At 47.4% G+C, this 21,600-nt stretch overlaps 1 protein-coding gene across 1 annotated transcript; it reads right to left on the reverse strand.

The window, feature by feature from the left end:
- Positions 1–5,070: 5,070 nt before the first annotated feature.
- Positions 5,071–8,808, reverse strand: NKX2-6 (NK2 homeobox 6; the record flags this gene model as incomplete). Its single annotated transcript, XM_084245569.1, has 2 exons — positions 5,071–5,696; positions 8,529–8,808. The coding sequence occupies 2 exons, from the start codon at positions 8,806–8,808 to the stop codon at positions 5,071–5,073; spliced, it is 906 nt and encodes a 301-aa protein (XP_084101695.1).
- Between the last annotated feature and the right edge of the window lie 12,792 nt (positions 8,809–21,600).

Consider the following 21,600-nt stretch of genomic DNA (forward strand, 5'->3'; position numbering starts at 1 on the left):
AGCACTCAGGTCTGCAGCCAGGGCTGCTGGGCATATCTTTGCTTTTCTCACAGTGGAATCTGGACTCTGTCACTAAGACCACATCCTTCTCTCAGTATGAGGGTGGGGGAACTTGCTGGAGTCTAAACAGAGGAGTCAGAGAGGAAGAGAGTGACTTCCCAGGAAGCTCTCTCCTGCTGTGGGGAGGTGGGGGGAGGTGGAGCTGCAAAGAGAAACAGCTCAGGGCTGAATTCGCTACACTCTTCAGAAGTTGGCCCTCTGAAAGCATGCGTCAGCATCTCCCAGGGTTCAAAATGCAGGGGGAAGTATGGGCAAAGGGAAAGCAAACAGAATTTTAAATATTATTTGCTTATAATGTCTGAAGACAGAGTCACACAGTCCTGTCTCTCCTACCCCCACCCTCCTCCTCTTTGGCATCTTGCTTCATATTTATCCCTTTTTCCCAAAGGCTCCCAAGATGTTTAGGGATTTTCCCTGGCAACAAAAGAAAACCGTGTCTCTCAATAGCCCCCTGGTATGGGTGAGGACTTGAACTCCTTGTTGAGAATCAGGAGATGCAACCCAAGGATGGAGTCTAGTCTGGCCTGTCACTAGCTCACATTGCGCTGTCACCTGTCTGACCCTCAGGCTGTTCTGTGAATGGGAACAAAATGCCTCACAGGGAGGTTGTGAGCACAGAGGATATACAAAAGTCCAAAGGGCGGACCAGTGTAAGTGCTATTTTTTTGCATAAATAGGAAATTTGTCCAAGGTTGTATCTTGCCTTGCAAGACAGAGCTTAGAGGCCAGGACAAACTCCAGCCAGAGCACAGGTAGACCTGTGAGGGGTGGTCTGACCAGCAGCATTCTTTGTGCTTGTGCTCAGGGGGAAATTAGCTCCATTTTCAGTAAATACATCTATTGAGGTACTTGCATTCAATGGGGGTACAATGCAGAATGAAATTGAGCCAACTAAAACCAACTAAACACAACAGCATGGATAAGTCTCAAGTGGAATAAAAGAAGTAAGTCACAAAGAATACATGCGGTACGATTCTATTTATGTAACATCCAGATCAAGTAAAATTAAACCATATTGCTAAGGGAAATGTCCATATGGGTAAGCCCATAAAGAGAAGCTGTAAATTATTATCACGGAGTTGGAATAGCTGCTATCTCCTTGGGGAAGGAAGGAGGGCGGGGGTTTGCATTCTGGGAGGGGTATGAGAAGTAGGGCTGCTGGGGAGCTAGTGCCCCCTGTTATTGCCTTGAGAGGGGGTTACATCTGTGTTTACTTTGCAGTTACTCTGTAAACTGCAAGGATATGTTTTATGTCTCCAGGATATACAGTCTAGCTTACACTCTGAAAGAAAAAAAAAAAAAAAAAAGCATCTGAAATCAGCAGGGCACCACCTCAAATTAGAAAAATAGCCTCAGAGATTCATCTCCTCGATTTTGCAAATTTTACAAATAAAGACACCAGAGCCCAGAGAGGTTACAGCCTTGCTCTAGGTCACACAGTGGGTCCCTAGTCTAACTGGAGAACAGGGTCTACAACTCCTAACTCAGTGTTCCTTTGTCCCTTCCCTCTCTCTGAAGAGGGTTCTTTGTGGGAAGGTGGGAGTTCCATTGTTTTGTGAAAAAGAAAAAAAGGATAAGTAAGCAGACCAGACTGATATAATAAAGAACTGGCATAAACACTGAAGACTGTAAACACTTTTCAAATGGTATTTAGAAGGATTCGGATGTATCCCCTCCAAGTTACGTATTCTTGAGAAAATTTACAAAAAACAAATACCAGAATTCTCTGGCAACTGAGATCTAGAGTGAGACAGACTCTTGCTCCATCTGATTTGCAGATGGTATCGGGATGAAGCTGCTGGAAGGGGCTGGGAGGGGGAGAGGAAGGACAGGGAGCCAGGAAGTCTGCAATTTTATTGACTTATCCACCTGGCCTAGGTGAGCCCCCGCGCCCTGGACAGTTGGGAAAGGAACTTGTGCTATCTCTCTGAGAGCTTTTTTTGTTTTGTTTAGAGGTCAATTACTTCCCATTTGGGGAACTTGTGAACATTAAGAGGTGACTGGAGTGACGGGCCTGAATGATGTAGATAAGGGGCTGATGGCTTAGAACAGCTCCCTGGTGAAAGCCCCTTCCAGGATAAGCTGTGGTGAGTAAGCACACAAAGAAGGGGCAGCTTTCAGTGCAAAGGAAAGATTACAGGGCAAAGATGGGCAGCTGGGGGTGGGCCTGGTGAGCTGGGAGAAGGATGTGTTTCTAAGTGATCCTGACAGGCAGAGAGTGGGGAGATGAAAAAAAAGAATTTTCCTTTGCTCTCTTTGCCTTTTGGAAAGAAATTGGTGTGCTGTGTCCCAGGCTTTTTGTGCTATTGCCTGAAGAAAACACCACATGCATTACATGGGGACAAGGTTCTTTTTTGTTGTTGTTAGTTCAGTTGTGGTTGTTGTTTTACCAATAAATATGGAGGGTACAGCAATTTGAGAACAAAACAGAAAGTGCCCCAGGTTAGCAGAGCATCTAGGACCTTGGGTATATGTGAGATAGAGCAACACCTCCTCCCAATTTTCACACCCCTTCAGCCAACTACAAGCACTTTACCAATGCCCAGAAACAACCCTTGACTTGCACATGCCATTTACATTTCTCCAAAAATTCTAGACATTTCCCGAAACTTCTCCCAGTAAATAGTTCTGGGTTAGTGTGATTCCTACACTCACCAGGTTTAATCCATCTTCTCTAGGTACCCTCTCTAAGCACCTGGCTCACACTGGGCTTTGTTTCTTTTTAGAGAGAGCTTATTATCTGTCCCATTTGACACCAACATACACCTCTTTACATTTTTATATGCTTTCTCCCGTTAGTCTCTGGTGTCCAATTAGATAATAAATTCCTTAAGAACGGCTGTTAAATCTTATTTTCTCTTGTGACACTCCTGGGAACCTTCAACTAATGTAGTTGGCTCAGCCTCTTTCCCCTTCACTTGGCCTCCACACAGCCGTGGCTCCTCCGCCAGTGCTTTCCCGCATACTGCAAAGATCATGGGAGGCTGGGCCTATTCAGAACATCACTTATCTGGCAACTGCTTCCTTGGTTCCTTTTCTGTATCAAAAGTGGGTAGAGAGTGAAGGAAATAGCATTTATTAAGTTCCTACTTGGTGCCAAACATTTTGTGAACACAATGATCTACATTTCTAGCATAAAGAATTTCCTTATCCGAAGAACAAAGGATGTTAAAAACTTAACCTCTAGTATTTTAGAATCTGATCTTGGAAAAATTGAATACAACTCACTTAACCACTGAGCGTCAGGCAGATGGTTCCTTGGTGGCAGCGCTGAACTAAAACCCACTGTCATGAATCTACCACCAGTCCTGAGGTAACTTCTTGTCAGGCATCTGCCCCAATGTGAAAGAAGGATGAGGACACTTTACTTATGAAGGTGATTTTAACTGTAGTCTCTATTTATTAATTTTCATTTTATTGACCAGTCAATAGATATTTGTATTTCCAAATTTAAGATATACATAATTTTTAAATCTCAGGGCACAACACTGACTGCATTTCTAAATGCAGTTCTATAAACAGTGAAAATGGAGTAACGAAAGGATGAAAATGAAGAGAAAAATCTAAGGAAATGGTAATAAGGAAAATATGAACAACTACTCTTTTCTCTAAACACGTAAACTTTAAGAGGTAGAAGGTGTTGATAGTCAGGTCTACTTTACATAGAACCAAGCAGCCTCTGTTTACCACACCAGGGCATATTTAGAAATGAGAAAATGCAGGTCCAGTACATTTTAATTAAATATTATAATTTATTGAGTAACAAAATTTAACTTTTGACAAGTTAATGATCTAGGGGTCGAAGTGGCAGAACTTCTGCTGTTTAAAAATACAACGCAGGAAACAGCATGAACCCCAATTTTCCTATTAGGTGCTGCCAAAGACAAATTTCCCCTTTGACCCTGAGCTCCCATTAATAAAATTAGTTTCTTTTCAATCTTCAGTTTTCATGACTTCTGACATTTTGGGGCAGGGTGTCAATGTTCCCCTAAGTTTCCCCCTAAGTTCAGTCTTCTTATCCTTAACTTTAGGATTTATGGCAACCTGGGGGCCTCCTTTCCTGAAGCGAAATTTAGAAACCCATTGTGTTCTGAAAGAATCTAAAAGGGGAAGGAGTAGAGAAGAAATCAGGTAACCCCTCTTCTGGTGGAGTCCCCTTTGCTTCCTAAGGAATCCTTTGTACGCTGATATCTCAGAACATCTGGGTTTCACTTTTACGTTAATTTGAAGTTGTTTAGAGCAAGCAAGAGAGGAGTGGATAAATTCTAATGAACCACACACGCAAGCACGCACAAGTATATTTAGTGTATTTACTCAGATGCTGAAGTGCATACAGGAGATGAAATGCAGTGACAGGGAAGCGGAGAGCCAGGATGTGAGGAGTTTACCTTCCGGAGAGCAATTGTGGCTCCAGGAAAGGGTGCTCCGTCGGGTTAATGCTGAGACCCCGGGGACGCATCTGTTGGAGGTGGGTAGGGGACTTTAAACCCCCCAGGGGGATGTGTTTCCCCAAATTGTGCCTCTTTCTGACCCCCAGTCATTCTATTCCCAGCTCTACTACCCCTTAGTCATTCCTCCTGTCTTTCTCAGCCCTCTCCCACCCCCAGGCCTTTAATTGAAGGGTCGAGGTCCTCTAGAACACCCCTCCTTCAGCCCCCAATACCCTTTTTCGACTGCTGCCCACAAATTAAAAGACTTCTCTGGGTTTGAGGCGTTGGGACTACTCCGGACACGGACACTGCAGCCACCTCGCCTTCCCTTTGCAGCGACTGCTCCGCGGGAGGCTGGTGTAGTCCCCAGCTTGCCTCTCGGGGCAGAATGACCCCAGGACCTTCGGCGGGGTGGCTCCACGGTGGCAGTTCGCAGTCCCAGAAGGATCGACGGGAAGACACTCGCCTTAGGATCGCCAGTTCCCTCCACTACAGCAACCCCTTACCCCTCGCTGGGACCCATAAGCCCAGGCTGGACGAACAAAGCTACCGGCCTTGCAGAAAGCCTGAGCCAGGGTCCTCACCAGGCCCTGACACCCTGCAGCGTGGCGGGCAGGTGGTCCTGGGGGCTGGTGCTCTGACTGCTTCCTCCGAAGCGGGCGCTGGCCAGAGGCGCAGGCTGTGCAGGTCCCGGGGGCGCGCCCGTGTAGCTGCCGCTGTAGCCCCCGCGGTACGAAGCGCTGGCAAAGCCGCCGAAGCAAGAGTACGGCGCCCCGACTGCGCCGTAGGGACTCGGGAAGGCGGGTGCGCCCGGGGCCAGGCAGGGCTTGCCATCCCGCACCAGCACGGGCACCGCCACCCGGCGCGGCGCTAGGGGATGGCCCGCCAGTTCCAGAGACTTGTCCTGGCGCTGGCGCTTGCACTTGTAGCGCCGGTTCTGGAACCAGATCTTGACTTGTGTAGACGTGAGCTGCAGCGCGCTGGCCAGGTGCTCTCGCTCCGGCGCCGACAGGTACCGCTGCTGCTTGAAGCGCCTTTCCAGCTCCAGCACCTGCGCCTGGGAAAAGAGCACGCGCGGCTTCCGCCGGGGCCGCGCTCTCGGCTGCTCCGCGGGGTCGCCCCGCGCGCTGTCGCAGCTGGTGCCATCCGAGTGCTGGGGCACCCCGGTCCCGCCCGGGAGGGACGAGGCTGCGCTAAGGCCAGGCTCTAAAAGCACAGGAAGGAATATCGTCAGCGCCCACCTTAAAGCTCACCTGAGCAATTCTTACACTTCAAAAAGCAACAGTCCCTGCTGGCCTTCAGCGGAGCCCCTGCTGGCCTTTCTGCTGACCCCTCATCCAGGTCCTAGGCGGGTCTGAATGTTCCCATACCCCTAGCTTTGTAGCCTTTGTGCCTGCTGGCACATTTGCAAATTGTGACTCCGAGGCTTCTGAGTACAATCCTGTCCTAAAAGGTAGACTTTAGGTCTAGTCGAAGGCAGTTTCATTTTCTTCTTTAGATGAGTGTGTATAGGCGAGGGGGTAGGAGGCCGGGTGGCTATGATTCTAATCGTGGAGTGTAATCAAGTTTGGGGAAGCTTTTGCTGTAAGGATCAAGTGTGACTGTGGGGATTTACCAGTCACATGGGGGCTGACTTTAATGAGGTCTGTGTGGAGGAGAGGGGGTGAGGGTATTGGTGACAAACAGATTTCTGTTTGCCTGGTTACCCCTCGTGGCCCTGTGCCCATCATGGAGTACTGGGTTCCACACCCAGGAGCCAGTCTCCCACCTTCACCCTATCTTTGAACACAACTTTGTCTTGGGTATTCAAGTGTTCCATCGGTCCCAGGGAATCATTTCCTCCTTCCATGGATGTGAGACTATAGTCCAAATTAACAAAATGAAATATTTTCTGACTCTTGAGCCCAGAAAATGAAGTTGTCTAGGAGGAACATATAAAATTGGTATTCATATTTGGCTTTTTTAAAAAATCATCTTGTGCTCCTGTGGCATCTCCCGGAAAGCAGGTGGCCATTGGCCTAGCTCTGACTTCCTCTCCCCTGGGGGGCAGCCCCTGGGGGACCACCTGGGGCCCTGGAGTGGGTGGGTTAAAACTGGCGGAGACCCCAGCTGCCGATGCAGTCCCAGGATCAGGAATCCTGCAAGATGCTGCTTCTTCTTCCTATGTCCCCACCGCTCCTTATTTTGACTTGCACTGTATTAATCCAAGGGTGGGTGCAGAGGAGGCGTTGTGTTTTTATGAATACTCATGCCAGGAGAAAACCAGAAATGTGGAAGGGATGCAAGCTCTCGGTAAGGCTGGAGGACAAACCTAATTAGAGCCAGCTTGGAACACGATTCCAAATCCCCATCCTCATTGGCATAGTCTCCTGGGGCTATTTGGTATTCAAAGTTTAAAGAAATAAAATCTTCCTTCAGAAAAGTCTCTACACAGAGAAACTGAGGACATGTTGCCTCTCAAAGAGGAAAAAAAATATTGCAGAGGTTTTTCTTGCAAATAGAAAAGTAACAACTGACCTCTGGTGACACCCTGTAACAAATTGAAGTTGCCAAAGATGCAGAAGGGAGGGCCTGCTTTGCACTCCAGCACATGCCAGAACCTCTGGTACCCCTAGTCGCAGTACTCTCCCCAGCATTCCTGAAAGCAAGGTGGGTGGATCAGAAAGGATGAAGCTTGCAGAGTTTGGAGTTCCTCAGGACTGTCCTCTCCTGGCATTGATCGCTGCTCCCCTGCCTGGGCTTGGTTCTTTGAGCACTGAGCTACCCCTTCTCCCCATAGGGGACACTCCAGCCAGGGATTCCCAGCAGAAAGGGAAAGCTCTCCCATCAGTGTTTAGCTGTGAGGTGAGAACTGTGGTTAGAGAAGCAGGACCCTTCTTGGTGCCCAACTGAAAATGGATTTGTCTGCTCAGCTGCCCGGGGCTCGCAGTATTTAGAGTCCGATGCATAAAAACTCTACAGGCTTCTTCAAGGGCAAGGAAAAGTTTAATATCCTCCAGGCTCCTGGAGCCAGTAACTAACTGGCCTGAAAATAGAAGATTGAACTGCAGCTAGCCTCTTTGTTTCATTTATTTGGTTATTTTGTGCCTTGGATGGAGGGACTCTGCATAGCCAGAGAGAAAGGCCCCCCCTAAGCCCCAACCCACCCACCCCTAGATGCTAGGAGAGGTCTGGGGGGCAGTTGGCCTGGAGGCTCTGGATGGAGGCACAGAGGATTGGTGGGATAAGACTTTTCCAGGTCTCTGCCGCCAAAGCTTCCCAGGTTGTCGGAGTCAACTGAACACCACTCCCCACCGACCCATGCTCATCTAGCCAGTGGGACGCAAGGGTTGGGCCTCTCCTACAGCGCAGGAGGTTGCTCCTGTTGGAGACCAGGATACTGGACCCCGCCAGAGTTGCCTCTTTGAGCAGCCAAAAGCTTTGCAGCCCTTGCCAAGCTCCCAGGCGATGGATGCTGGTGGTCATCATAGGGTCCTCCAAGCCCAGGGACTCAACCCCTTCCCCCAAGTCACCTTGCTACTTCCCCTTGTAAGAAAGAAGGACGATTAGGCCAGCCAGGTCTCTCTGCAAGCTCCAGGGAAGAGCTGGCCTGGATTGACTTCCAAAGGGCCCAGCTCCTTTGGTGGCTTCACTTTTGGGGGACAATTTAGAGAGTCTCAGAAATGGCAGGGAAGGGTGGTAGTGATGAGATGCTGCTAAGATACTGTAAGCAAGAGAAGCTGGGGTTCCTGGGAACTGTAAGCATGGGCGCTGCATTTGTGTGGGAGTCAGAGGACAGGCTGTGGCAGCAGTGAACCCCTTAGATTCAGGACCTTATTTTCATTAGAGATGAGTGAAGTACACTGGGTGTCTGAAGAGGGCAATAGAAGAGGCTGAGAGGCCTGTTTTTTGGACTTTCCAGTGAGGGAAGATGGGCCTAAACCTCAGAGTCAGAAGACAAGGAGTTGCGTTTGCCTCATGCACCAACTACAGCGTTTGTCCCTTGCACTGCTCCCCTTCATCTCCAGGTAGGAGCTAAGACCCAGAGCATATACTCACGTGGCTCGCCCACCGGCTGCTGCTCATTCACCTCTGTTACACCACAGGGACATCCAGGGGGTTCAGACTGGTCTTGCCTTCTGTTGCTGCTGCTGCTGCTGCTACCGCAGTTGTGAAACTCTGACCCTCCTGGTTCTGGATTCAATCGCAAGTACTGAGAATTCTCTTGGCTGCATCGCGCTCCCTGAAGTGGCAAGACCTGGGGCCCAATCTGCTCGAGTTCCAACCTTAGGATGTCATTGACCGAAAAGGGGGTGGAGGTGCCAGGGCTCAGAAGCATCCCGAATGCGGAGGGGGTGCGAGTGGGGAATCCTGGGTTTCCAGGAGGCGCGGTGCCCGGAGCTTCCAGTCTGCTCTCCACGGATGCAGCCGACCCAGGCTTTGGGACGGACGCCCAGCTCCCTTGCCTGCACCTTCCTTTGGGCCATCCCTGCCCGCTGGGTGACCGGGACCTAGCGATGAAATCGCAGGCCGCCATTGGTTCACGCAGAAACCACGTGCCAGCTACCTTCCCCCCGGAGCGCTTTCTTCCCGGGTCCTTCTAATTCCTTTCGTCTCCCGTCATCTGCCCGGGAGCCTTGGTTCGTGTTGATGGTCCTCAAAAGCAAGGGAAGCAGAAGAGACAGTGCGGCGCGGCTCAGATCTTGGCGAATACAGTACAAACCGAGTTTGGGGTCCGCTGGGGTGTGCAGGGGTGGGGAGGTGCAGGACGGGAGTGGAGGTACAGGGGTGGGGGTGGAGGCCTGTTCCCTACTCGACCCAATCCGCCTGCTCCGCCTACCTTAGCTCAACTCTCCACTCCTAAGGCAGAGGAAACCAGAGGGGAGACTGCTGGGCTCCTGCGGGATTTGAGGTGCACGCGGGAGTCTTAGAGGGCACCGACGTGGGGCCAGGCGACCGGGGACTTCTTCCCGAAGTGAGGCTACATCGCTGGGGAAGAACGGGGGTCTAGACTGAGGCAGAAAAGTCTCCCTTAGCCCCATGCCTGGGTCTCAGGACCCCAGATCCGCCACTTCCCACGAGTAGCCTCTCAACCCTGGGAGCCAAGAAGGGGGTTGGGAACTTTAATGAAGGGGGGTGGTCCCCAGCCTGTTTACAGACTTCTGGAGTGGTTGGGTGGGAGACAAGGAAATGTCTCTGCCCACCTGCCGGGTCCTGTCTGACAGGATCCCCTAAATTCCTTCTCTGTCTCCTCTTCTCCCCATAGTTATTTTTGTGCAGTGTAAGAGAGAGAGAGAGAGAGAGAGAGAGAGAGAGAGAGAGAGAGAGAGAGAGAGAGAGAGAGAGAGTACTTGGTGCTCTCCAAAGGGTGGGAAATTTTGACCAGCATTAGATTGCAGAAAGACTCCTTTAACACAGCCCACACAGAGTCAAGGGAGCAATGCGTGCAGGGGTTAGGAATGCCAAGTCGGAGTGGGCAGGTCTATCCCTGGTCTGGGGTCTAGCAACTGAGGGCTCTACACACACCATTTACCTAACTCAGCTCGCTGTCATTAGCATGGAGATAAGAACAGTCCGTATCAGGATGATCCTGAGAATTAAGTGAGATAGTGTGCAGGAAACCATTAACGAACATCCACTGCACTTATTATTCATGCTACATGGATCAAGAAAACGGGGCGGCCTGAGCAGTTTCCAGTGAAGAGTTTTAAGAGTTAAAAAAATTTTAATCAAAATGAGATTTTGCTAGTCCTTTTGGGAATTCAGAGCAAATGTTTCTTAAATAAACCTCCTTAGGTGAATTCAGTTTTGCTAGAGTGGTCTGGGCATTATTTTTCCTGAAACTCAGCTAAACTAAACACATTCTCTCAAACTAGTGGGTGCAAAATTTTGGCAAGTTTCATGGTTAAGTCAAGTCATGATTTCTCTTATGCTTTATAACTTAATCTTTACAAACAAGCTATACTGCAAATGTTTCTAGCTTCTTTTTTTTTTTCAGGCAGGAGCTGGGATCAAAGAGGTTAAGTCATTCCAATCTTGGCCCAGCTTGTCAATGCAGGCGCCACGCCTGTTTTCCCAAAACAGGACTCTCTCCTCAACCCTAATGTCTTTCCTGAAAAAGATAGCCATGCTTCCCCTTCAGGGATGTAAAAATCTTGCAATGGCCCATCCATTAATTTTGTGATTGTAAAAAGGCACTATGCACACTTTGGAAAAAATGGAAAAAAGAAACAACAATCTATCCAGAGATAACATTTAGCACACACCCTTCTATTTTTTTTTTTTTTGCATGAGCTCATAGGATATATGTGAGTGTGTGTATTTTAATTTTGCATCATAACGATGTGCAGAATTGCATTAAAGAGTTTTGGAAACAGGTTTTTGAATCACACTATAATAGACCATGTTGTGGTTGTGTTTATACTTTTATAAACTATTTTTTTCCATCACTGTAAATAATGCTTCAGAGAACATATTTGTGCCTTCATCCTTGTCAACATTTTGGATCATTTCCTCAAGATAAATGTGTGGGGAAAAAAACAGTAATAAATCAAATATTTTACCGCTCATAAATCATCCCACTCCTCCCTAGGAAAACAGTATTGTCCTGTCCTCCTTCCCTCAGAGGTGAAAGCGTATGTCCTGTAGGCTGGTGTTTTCAGCAATTCCTGACATCCAGAAAAAGCAAATTTCCAATCTTCATTCCCAGGATGCGCCCCACCAGCTATCCCAGTAGCTAGACTCGGTCCCGCCTTCCCAGCTGGCGTGGGGGCGACCCTAGATGAAAGCGTTGAGCTGCAAACCTGTGAGCGCTCTGTTCTTGGGAGATGGCCGCGGACTGCCTAGCTCTGTACAGTGACAGAAGAAAGGGACCTTGGGAGATACTTGACATCAGAAGTCTTTAATTCAAATCCTGCTCTCAGATACCCACTCTTGCCTTTCTGACCTAGTTTGTGGCAAGGATCAAAGGAGATTTTGTAGGTGGAAAGCCTTCCCAAGATCTTCATTACGCAAAGGGAGCCCTGGGCGCAGCCTCCCGGGACCCTGGAAAGAGGCACTTACCGGGTTACTTAGGCTAAGCTAGAGGGGTTCTTTCCGCCGGTGTGGGGGAATCGCCCCAGCGCTCGTTACTAGCGCCCAGCTCTCGGCGCGCGACTCTCCCCGAGACCTGGCTCACTTGGAGTCACCGCAGTAGCTCGGGATCCCCGACCCTTCATCCCCTCAGTTTGCTCCCCTCTCCAGCACCAGGGCGCACTGAGAGTCCCCATCTGGAGGGTGGAACAAATAACGCCTACTCGCTCCTTCAGGGTCAGTTGGAACAGCGATAGCGATCGCCCTCACGGCCTAAAGAGAACTCTGGCCACCAGGGAGGGGCGAGGAGTGTCAGCCCCGAGGCGAGAGCGGAAAAGTCGGAAGTTCCTAAGCTCTTAGGCAGGACTAGGAGCTGCATGCGCCCACATTTTGTGTGTGTGTGTGTGTGTGTGTGTGTGTGTGTTGCTCTCGAGTCAGGACGTTGTCATTTCTGGTGTTGAAATGAGATAGAGTTGGCCATCACAAAATAAAACATTCAAACCAATACTCAGTCCCCAAATATGTGATGAGCACCCACTCTCTAAGCATACTGAGGAAATGAGGAGGCTCAGTCCTTTTATCTTATTCAATTCTTGCAGGGGAGGCAGACTTTTAAATTATTTTCTTGCACTGTGTTAACTTTTACAATTTGTGCACAATATTTATTGACCCTTTTCCCATTCACGGTTAACAAAAGTCTTTTTCTCCCTCTATTTCTTTCAGACTTTCCTAAAACAAAGGAATTATCTCTTTAAAATTCGACACACAACCAGGGGACTTCTAGTCAATTCTGGTGCTAATGGGCATGGAAGCTTTTGCAGGAAACCCACTTTCTGTAACTTGTGTAACCTGAGAGCAACACCCCTCTGGGACTAGTCCAGGACTCTGGGTCAGCTGTGGCAGTTGTATCCCCAGGGCCTAACGGCCCCCAAAGTAGGCCTCCAATAAATATATTTGTTGGATAAAGGATCTGTCCTTTTTGCCTAGGGATAGTTCTAGGGCACCCTGAAGACTGATCCGGAAGTGTCTGGCTGACCCTGGATGGAGGAGACTCTGCTGTGGGTGGCACTTACTGCTTTGTCCCAGTTTTTTTTTTTTTTAAAAACTGGGACCCAATTTTAAAATATTATAATAATTTATTTATTTTTGAGCATGTGAAGCATTAACATAATTCTACATCAAAATTGTGCAAAAAGAGATACCCAAAGAAGTGACTACTATTCCATTTTCTTTCTGTGCTCACAATTCCCCTTCTTTCCTGTTTTCTGCACAGTCCCAATCTCAAATCTCAGTTTATCTTTTTCTGTGCCTTTTTTTGCACAAATGAACAGATACATGTATATTTTCACTCCTTCCTTACATGACAAGGTAGCTTAATGTGGACACTTTTTCTTGTTACAACACAGTGACTTTTTTTTTTTTTTTTTTGTGGGACCCTCGCAGGAGGCTGGGGAACAAACTGACACTGCAGAGGCTGCGGGCAGGGCAGCCTCGCAGCCCAGAGCTCAACCACTGCGCCACCGCCACCAGGGGAGGCCCACAACACAGTGATTTTTATTGAGATTTTTGTATGGATGTTATGCTTCTGATTGCTGCCCATGGACTGCTGCTGCTTTATAAGGCAGGTGTCACGGTTGCACCAGTGTCTATTCTGTTGTCTCCCCTTTGCTCAAAATCAGTGACACAATGTATTTTGTCATGAGATTTGGGGTCAAAAGAAAATTGCTATATAATTTATTTAGGCACAGGCAAATTTCTTTCCAGAATGGATGTGCAGGTTTGCATCACAGTAATGTATGAAAGTGCCTGCTTCCTCCATTAGCTTAGCCATCACTGACTTCCCACCAATCTGGTAGATAGGTGAGAATTGGTAACATAATTTTTTTCACCACTGTTTTCACATATTCAAGGGGTATACATTTATGTATATAATATGTGTGTTTGTGTGTATGTATAATATACACACATGAATAATATGCATATAGACATAAAACACAAGTACATAAAAGATTCATTTAAATTTCACCTTTCCCCTATTTCTATCAATTTTTGAGTATTTCCTATATATCAGTAATTTTAGCTATCTGTGCTATATGTTGCAAATATTTTCTTCCTGTTGGTCCGTTATCTAGACTTCTATTGCAGGCATTTCATTACAATATTTTAAATATAGTCATGTGTACTATTTTTCTTCTATTGTCTCTGCATTTGAGTCATAGTGGGTAGTCCTTATCCTACACGAAGGTTAATCACCCATATTTTCTTCTCATACTTGTATGATTTCGCTGTTTAAAATACAGTCTCTTTAGAGTGTATTTGAGTGATTGACGAGAGTTAGGATCTAACATTATTTTCTCCCAAATGGCCGTTCCGGGACCATTTAAACCCTTTGCTTGCGGTAACTTTCAGAAGCATTCTCTGCGAACCCTTAAAAATCAGAGAAAAACCTCGGTGTTGCAGGAGAATGGAGTGGGCAAAGAGTTCTTGGATTGTTTTCAAAACAACCCGCTTCGCAATTTCTCCCCGCCATTCCCGCACACGCCGCTTTCAGGCTTTCTGTGACCGAGATAACTTGTCTTCTTGACAGATCGGAGGCTGGAAGCCTCCTGGCCGCGCTTGGGTGCGGATGCGGAGGGCTCACTCGCCACCTCCGCGCGCAAGCCACATCTCCGGAGGGAAAAAGAAAATCATCTGGGATCACAGGGACGGTCAAGGCTCCTCAAAGTGGGGCTTCCCAGTCCCGGAGGGCTCCACGACGATTGGGGGGCAGCAGCAGGGACCCGCCTAGGGCGCTGCTCTGCAACACTTATCAGCGCCGCGATCCGGCTGCATTTCAATTAACATTCCAGCGCCCGGTGGCCGCGCGCCCTGACCGCCCCCGCGCGCTGATAGCGGCCGGCCTCCAGGCCGCGGGAGCACAGCCCCGAGTCCTGCAAAAATAAACTCTTGTCCCCAGTGGCTCTCTGTCCCGTCTTTCTCTCTGTCAACCCAGCTCGAGCAGGCGGCGCGGCGACCTAGCTGCTGCGCTTGTCCAGTCTTGGTCGTGGTTCTGCGGGCTTCGGGGCCCCCGACCGTGAAGTCTGGTAACCTTCGAGCAGCAGATGTGCTCCGGGGATGCACCTGGCTGCAGTTCAGTCACGCCACACTTTGAGACCCCAGCTCTTTTAATAAACTGGCCGTCGGTGGTCTTGCTAAGCCCTTGTGATATCCCCAAAGCCTCAGACTTGAAATCAAGTGTGTGACTGCCTCGCCAGAGCCGGTGAGAGGAGTTTCACACACACAGCCTGACCTTGGGGGTCAGACAGATCCTTTCTAGGCTGTTTTTAGTATCTGGTGTCTTGCTCAGCCTGGGCACCATGAGCTCATTGATGTCCCTTTGTGATAAGTAGGACATATCTTAATTCCAGCGATAGGATCTTAACTTGTTTATAGTCACTCTCCTAGCGAGGGGCCAATGGCCCCTGTACTTGGTGTTTGGAGGTGAGACCACAGCTTCTTGTGGCATCTCCCTCCAGAGATTACCAACTTGCCTTCGTGGGCTGGTGTCAGACATGTGAAGAGGTGTGAATCTATTATCCCTCTACAACATACAGTGTTGTAAAACAATGTTACCCTTCCCCCAAAAGTGACAACACAGTACATGAAAATGAGCCACATAAAATAAAAAGTAAATAATATTTGAAAAAAATCTTTTAAAAATTTATAAATTGCTATAAATGATTTCTATTATCCTTATCATTATTCTCTGCCAATGTGAATGTCAACTCTACCCACCTCTTAACTGGGTAAGTAGCATAGTAGATGTTCAGAGTGGAAAACATTCAAAATGAAGTATTCCAACTAAAAAAGTCACTTCACAGACCTCTTTACTTCTTTAATGTAATTCAAAGTTGTCTAACAGTTGTTTCAGAACTCACCACCCATGGGTGTTTCATTGCCTGCTCTGCCAGCCCAGACTTCTAAATTTATTCTTTTAATTAACTTTTTTGCATACTTCAGATAAAAGAATTGGTTTATGAGCTTAATTTTTAAAAGACAATTTAAGTAAGTCTTTTAGAGAAACCTGAAGCCTGGTAAGGTATGGTGGGTGAATATTAGACGAGAAGGGAATAATTGTTGAAGTGAGCATGAAGTTCAACACTTCCGTCCCAGATTCCTGGCCTCCTGCCTGAGTGGAGGTGTGAATGGGTCCAACACATCATTCAGAACCTTTATCTCTGTTCAGAATTATTGAGTCCTAAGGTATTCCTTGTCTGTCTGTCTCCCCTGAGGTCTCCCCCAAGCCATCTGTGGGGTTACCAATTCTCCATGGCTGCTTTGCATTGTAAGGAATTTAATTTTTAATATAGTCATGGACTTTCTTCGTAAACCTGGGTGGAAGCTAAAGAATGTGGGACCTCTTTTGAAATCTCCCTCCATCCTGAGGAAATTTATGGATATTTCCTTAAATCACGGGGAGAAGGGCATTAATTGGGGGAGAGCCCACCCAGGACTGGGGGGCTACTGGAGCACAGTCCATTATTCTTTCCCCAGCGGACACTCTCTGTGTGTGAGGGGCAGCCCCGGACCAGGGTAGAGCAGGCAGGCACAACTGACAAGTTGATATTTGGTTCCACAGAGATAAATTTTCCTGATAACCAAGTGCATTTCCCCTCTCCACCACCTCCCCAGACAGTCTGACGCTGGTAGACAGACGCATTAGAGGGTAAGTGTAGATCAGCTCACTTAAACCCGACCCAGGGAAGGTCTTTTGTTTTGAGTAGGTCCACTTTCCTTAGAAAAATGTGCCCAACAGTCTCTCGCTGTGCCACAGAGCCCTTCATCCTGCTGTTTTGCAGGGTTCTCTGGCCTCTGCTATCCTTTGGGTTTCCCTCCGGACGTGGGTGCTGTTGGCTGCCCTGTTGCTTGGAGCAGGTTGGCGTGGACCTGTAGCCTGAGCTCCCTGGACTTGTTTGGGGCAGAGTGAAGTGCTAGTGGGGACCAAATTTACTCCAAGAGAAGTAGGTAATAAAGTCTCTTTCTTCAAATTGTGGCAATTTAGAGAGTTTGGAGAACAGGGGATTATAAGAAAAGGATATAAAATGTTTGGTTTTAGCAGGTTTTTAAATACCCAAATCTTCAAAGTTTAAATTTACATTTCTTTTTTTTTTTTTTTAATCTCTCTTGGGGGGGGGGCCTGGGAACAGAGACAGGAAAGGAGGGGCCACAGTAGTGCTTGATATAATACACAAGACTGGCTCCCCACCAGCTCCTTCTCTCCAGGGTCTCCTCCAGGTGTTCCCCCAGCTCTAGTTCTCCTTGGAATCCTCATTTTCTAAAGTAAGGTGATCCCATGGGAGCAAAGAGTGATGGTGGAGGATGAGTTTTGGCTGGGCCCTGCTCCGTTCTCTGAAAGAGTTCTCTGACCTAGAAATGAGAGCTGAAGCCTGAAGAAGTGCTCACTAAAGGCACCACCTGGTGCAGCTTGGAATTGGAGCAGCCAATTTATCCCTCTCTCCCTTCTCCCCTCTACACACTCAGGCGCCCAGCAGATGGACTCTGTCTGGGCTTCCTGTACCTTTGAAAACTGTTTTGTGGATACAGGACCATTTCTGTGTCCTTGGGTTTTGAGGTCAGAGTTAGGGTTGGCTGAATAGAAATATTTCAGAAAAAGAATTGACCTCAGTTGCCTGGGCCTTTACACTTCTAGTTCTCTGGGGCCAAGAAAACCCAGAGTTTACAGAGGCTGTATCAGAATCCTGAGGGCATTTGCCTTTTCTCACATAAAAGTATCTAGCAGGTAGAATTTTAAGGGTGCTGACTTAGAACTTCTCTGTTATTAACAAATGTGAATAGCGAAGATTCAAGCCTCTAAAAACTGACTTAGCAAAACATTTTTTGTGATCACTGGGGAGGGAGGAATTTCTAAAAATGGGCAAAACCTCTAAAGGGAAAAATCAGTAAATTGGACCACATTTTTGTCATCAAAAACCCAACTGTAATCTAGTGAAAAGGCAGACCAAAGTGGAGATTTCTGGTCTCCAGAAAGCAAAACAAATTCCTCCAAGTCAATAATAAGAAAAGAAAAATGGGCAAATGACTTTCTTTTCACAAAGAAATCTAAATGGCCAACCTCAACAATCTAGACTGGTTGAAACGTAAGAGCCTGGCATCACTAGGAGTGAAATTTGGAAATCTCAGGGGTAACTTCTGGTAAAGTTGGAGGCCCATTCATTCTAGGACCACATTCAACTTTTTCAAATGAAAACTAAAGTGTGTGCATCTATGTTCCAAGAGACCATATATTAATCAGCAGTATTATCTGTAGTAGCCTCAAAGTGGAAACAATGCAAATGTTTGCCCATAGTGAAACAAATTGTGTTACAGTTATGGTATGGGATGCCATAGAAGAATATTTATAGCCCACTATAAATATGGAATAAGTGATAATAAATTTGGGATGCTTTAGAATACTGGAAATAAATGAGTCAGAGTTATGCACAAAAGCTATGTATTTTAAAGACATAATGGTGAGCAAAAGAAGCTGGGTACCCCACAATACATCCTAGATGATTTCTTTTGTATAAGGTTTTAAACACAGGCAAGTTTTAACTACTGTATATTATTTGGAGACACATTCTCAGGTAATACAACTTTTCTTAAAAGGCAAAGAAAGGAACACCAGTAAAGTCAGGGCAGTGAGTACTGTGAGGAGAGAGGGAATGATCCAGAAATGCCTGCTGAGAGTTTTTGCGATGTCCTGACCTGTTATCCTGAATTTGCTGTAACAATTCATTAGGTTTGGCATTTAGGTTTTATTCACCTTTTTGTATGCTTGCTATATATTTATGGTCAATTGGAAAGAAAAAAATAGATGATAGAGAATGATTTGAGGCAGGGATTGGGGCGACTACTGTTTCTGATGAAAGAATGGGAGAGGGATAAATGTGCTGTTTTCTGTTATGCACAAAGAGCGAATAACACTATGGCATTGTGGACCTCACTCTCTTTCCTAGTAGAGACTCTATAAGTCCCACTTTAATTCTGGGTAGAGAGGAATAATTTTTTTATTTAGTTTGGTTGCAATGAGCATATCAACAAGGCCTAGCCTGAAGAAGTACCTCAAATTTTCTGGAAGCAGCCCAATGATTAAATAAAGGACTCATCTCCTTTGACTATACCCCAAATTGTGTGCCATTCCAGTTCTTCCAGTGTCTTTATAAATGGGCACTCTTTTTAGTCCTCACCCAGACCCCTTGAGTGAAGGAGGGCAGCTGACTGCCTGGGTTCCAGCTTTGATCTAGTGAAACAAGGGTGGAGACTCCCCAGCCACTCTCCCTGCTCCCCAGGGCCAGTTAAACCCAGGGACATCCCTGGGGTCAACTGGGAGTTTGCTCACTTGCTGGGCAAGAAGTTTGTAGTAAAATTAGAGAAGCAGAGGGGACTAGAAAACCAAAAAAGGCAGGTTTCCTGGAAAGGCAGAACTTGCTGGATGATTTGATTTGATTTTTAAAAAGGGAGAATCAGCAGTTGTCCCAGCAAAAATACTTGCGTAAAATTTACCTGTATTTTGCCTTTTCAGGTTATATGTTTTTCATTATTATTTTAATAAAATAGCCATACCTTAAAGCACGTGCTTTGAAATAATGTTGAAACTTCCAAAATGCTCTAGGACAATAATCTTTTCACTTTCTAAGTCTTAGAGAAGCTACTTTTTAAACTCTGCTAGTAATGTGCTTAAGCTGTGCCAAGCGCGATTCCAGCCTTTCCAGTGTCTATAAATGGGCGCTCTTTTTAGTCCTCACCCAGACGCTTGAGCTGGATAGCGCTGTTAAAACGGGGGAAACTGAGTCTAAGAGAACTTGAGTTCTTAGCCATTGGACTGCAGTCTGGCAGCAGGTTCTAGAGGTTGATTTTTTACCACCATCAGGCACCACTTTTCCGTAGTAGAATGACAAGTCTATGCACAGGGTGATTTTCCTGATTTCCGTTCAGAACTTTCCTCTTGGGGTCCAGTGGCGCCCATCTATTCCAGGGTGCAGGCTTGCACAGGACTCTGGGGAAAATCCCTGTTCCCCCAACTCTGGTGCCAGGCTCAGGACCTCGCTCACATCTGAGAGGGGTGTGTGTCTGCTGCCCTAACTCCAGGGACTCCGCAGGAACGGCTTTGAAACTCTACGAGTTTCTCCGAAGGGTGAGATTGGGGGATCCCCTTTCCAGGCCACCCCGCGTAATATTTGGATCCATTCTCCCTAGTGGGGTTGGGGTCCTATCCCTGGCCGCACCCTGCTTCCTCCCGGTCTTGCTTCGCTTCCAGCCACGCCCTAAGGGGGGCGGAGGGAGTGTTTTCCTCGGAGGGGGGGCCCTCCCCGCGCCCCACCCTCCTACAGCCGTCACCGTCACTCCCACGGCCTCCGGAGTGGCCCCGACACCGGCCGCAACCCCACACCTCCCGCTGTTGACGGCCCCCCGGCCGCCGGCGCCAGGGCTGGTGGTGGAGCGCGGCGCGCCAGGGGAACCAGCCCCAGCCGCCGGGGATCGCGGCTCCCAGTGGAGTCTTAGAAACAAAAATCAGTAGGCGCCCCATCCCACCTTTGCAGGCTCAGCACGGGAGAAATGGCATTGTTATGGGGCAACCCCGATATAAAATAAAACGGGTTCCTGGCTGTGGGTCCTCACCCGCGCTCTTAAAAGGGACTTTTTAATACTCCACTGCAGGCACACACAAAAGGTTAATAAAAGGTTTATTTACAAGGGAAAGGGAATTAAGGAAATGTACAACTCAGGGAGAAAATAGGGAAATAAAGTCTTTAATGCGTCCTACCTGATCCGACGACCTGGAAACCCAAAGGCACTCTCAGACCTGGCCGGACTCTGTGAGCTGGCAGAGAGCCAAAACGGGGGACCCCCCCCCCAAAGCCTACGTGTCTGCCTTTATACCAACCTGGCTGCTTAACCCCATCCGCAGGTCCCAGCTACCTTCCCTTTGGTGGGGATGGGATTTGGAGTTCCCAGTGTCTTTGGCTTTGGCCTGGGGTGGGGGTGGAGCCCACAAAGCCTGTATGGAATTAGCTTTAGGACATCCTGTTCCCCCTAACAGCATCACTGAGCGCCCTCCCAGGACATCACAGGTGGTGTTTACCAATCACTTGTGCCCATCTGATTTTCCCTGGTATTCTCCAATTATGTACTTCATAGTTTATGTTCCCTATGTAAGTATTTATTTTAACGTAATTCTAGATAATTTCTAGATAATAGTATCCATTAAAGCACAGGTTTGAAGGGTTATATATTAATCAAAGTGATATCGGAATTGTAGGTTTTCAGGCCTACTCATAGGATTCAAAAGGATACACACATATGCATATAAAGTGTCAATACACGTTGCTTTATAATCACAACTTTATTATTTTATTTTATTTTTTGTTTTAAAGATTTATTTATTTACGCATACAAGAGCTGGGGTACAGGCCAGAGATATGGGGGGGGGGTGAGAGGATCCACCAGAGACAGAGTGGGGAGCAGAACAGGCAGACTGACTGAAATACTCTGCTGAGGGGAGCAGCGGATGAGACAGGAGAGGTCTGCTGCACCATGTGGGTTGCTCCCTGGCTGGCCAGGGATTGGTGTTGCAGAGGCTGTGGATTGCTTCATAGTGTGGTGCTTAAACCCTTGCGCCACCCATAACTTTATTTTTATTTTATTTTAGTACTTTTTTCTTACATCATTGTTAATTTTTAGACAAGATATGATTTCTCTCCTCAGGTGTGCTCAGGTCTCCTATCACTAAATCACCCAAAGCCCTCCACCCTAAATAGTCCCTTGTGCTCTTCCCCACTTGTTTTGACCCTTCCTCTCTCTTCTCCTCCCCTCCCGGATATCTCATAGCCATGGTCAGCTTTCAAGATCTGTCTTTGTTTGTGGTTTCTCTATATTCCACATTTAAGTGAATCCATCTGACATTTATTTTTTTCTTCTGATACGATATTGGTTTGGAGAGGTGTGGGTTTCAGTGAGCAGGGTCCTTTGGAAAAATGTTTGGCAAGTTCCCCTTTCAGCAGCTGGCAGAGGGGAGTTCCCC

The sequence above is a fragment of the Talpa europaea genome (assembly GCF_964194135.1).
Source record: "Talpa europaea genome assembly, chromosome: 10".
NCBI lineage: Eukaryota > Metazoa > Chordata > Mammalia > Eulipotyphla > Talpidae > Talpa > Talpa europaea.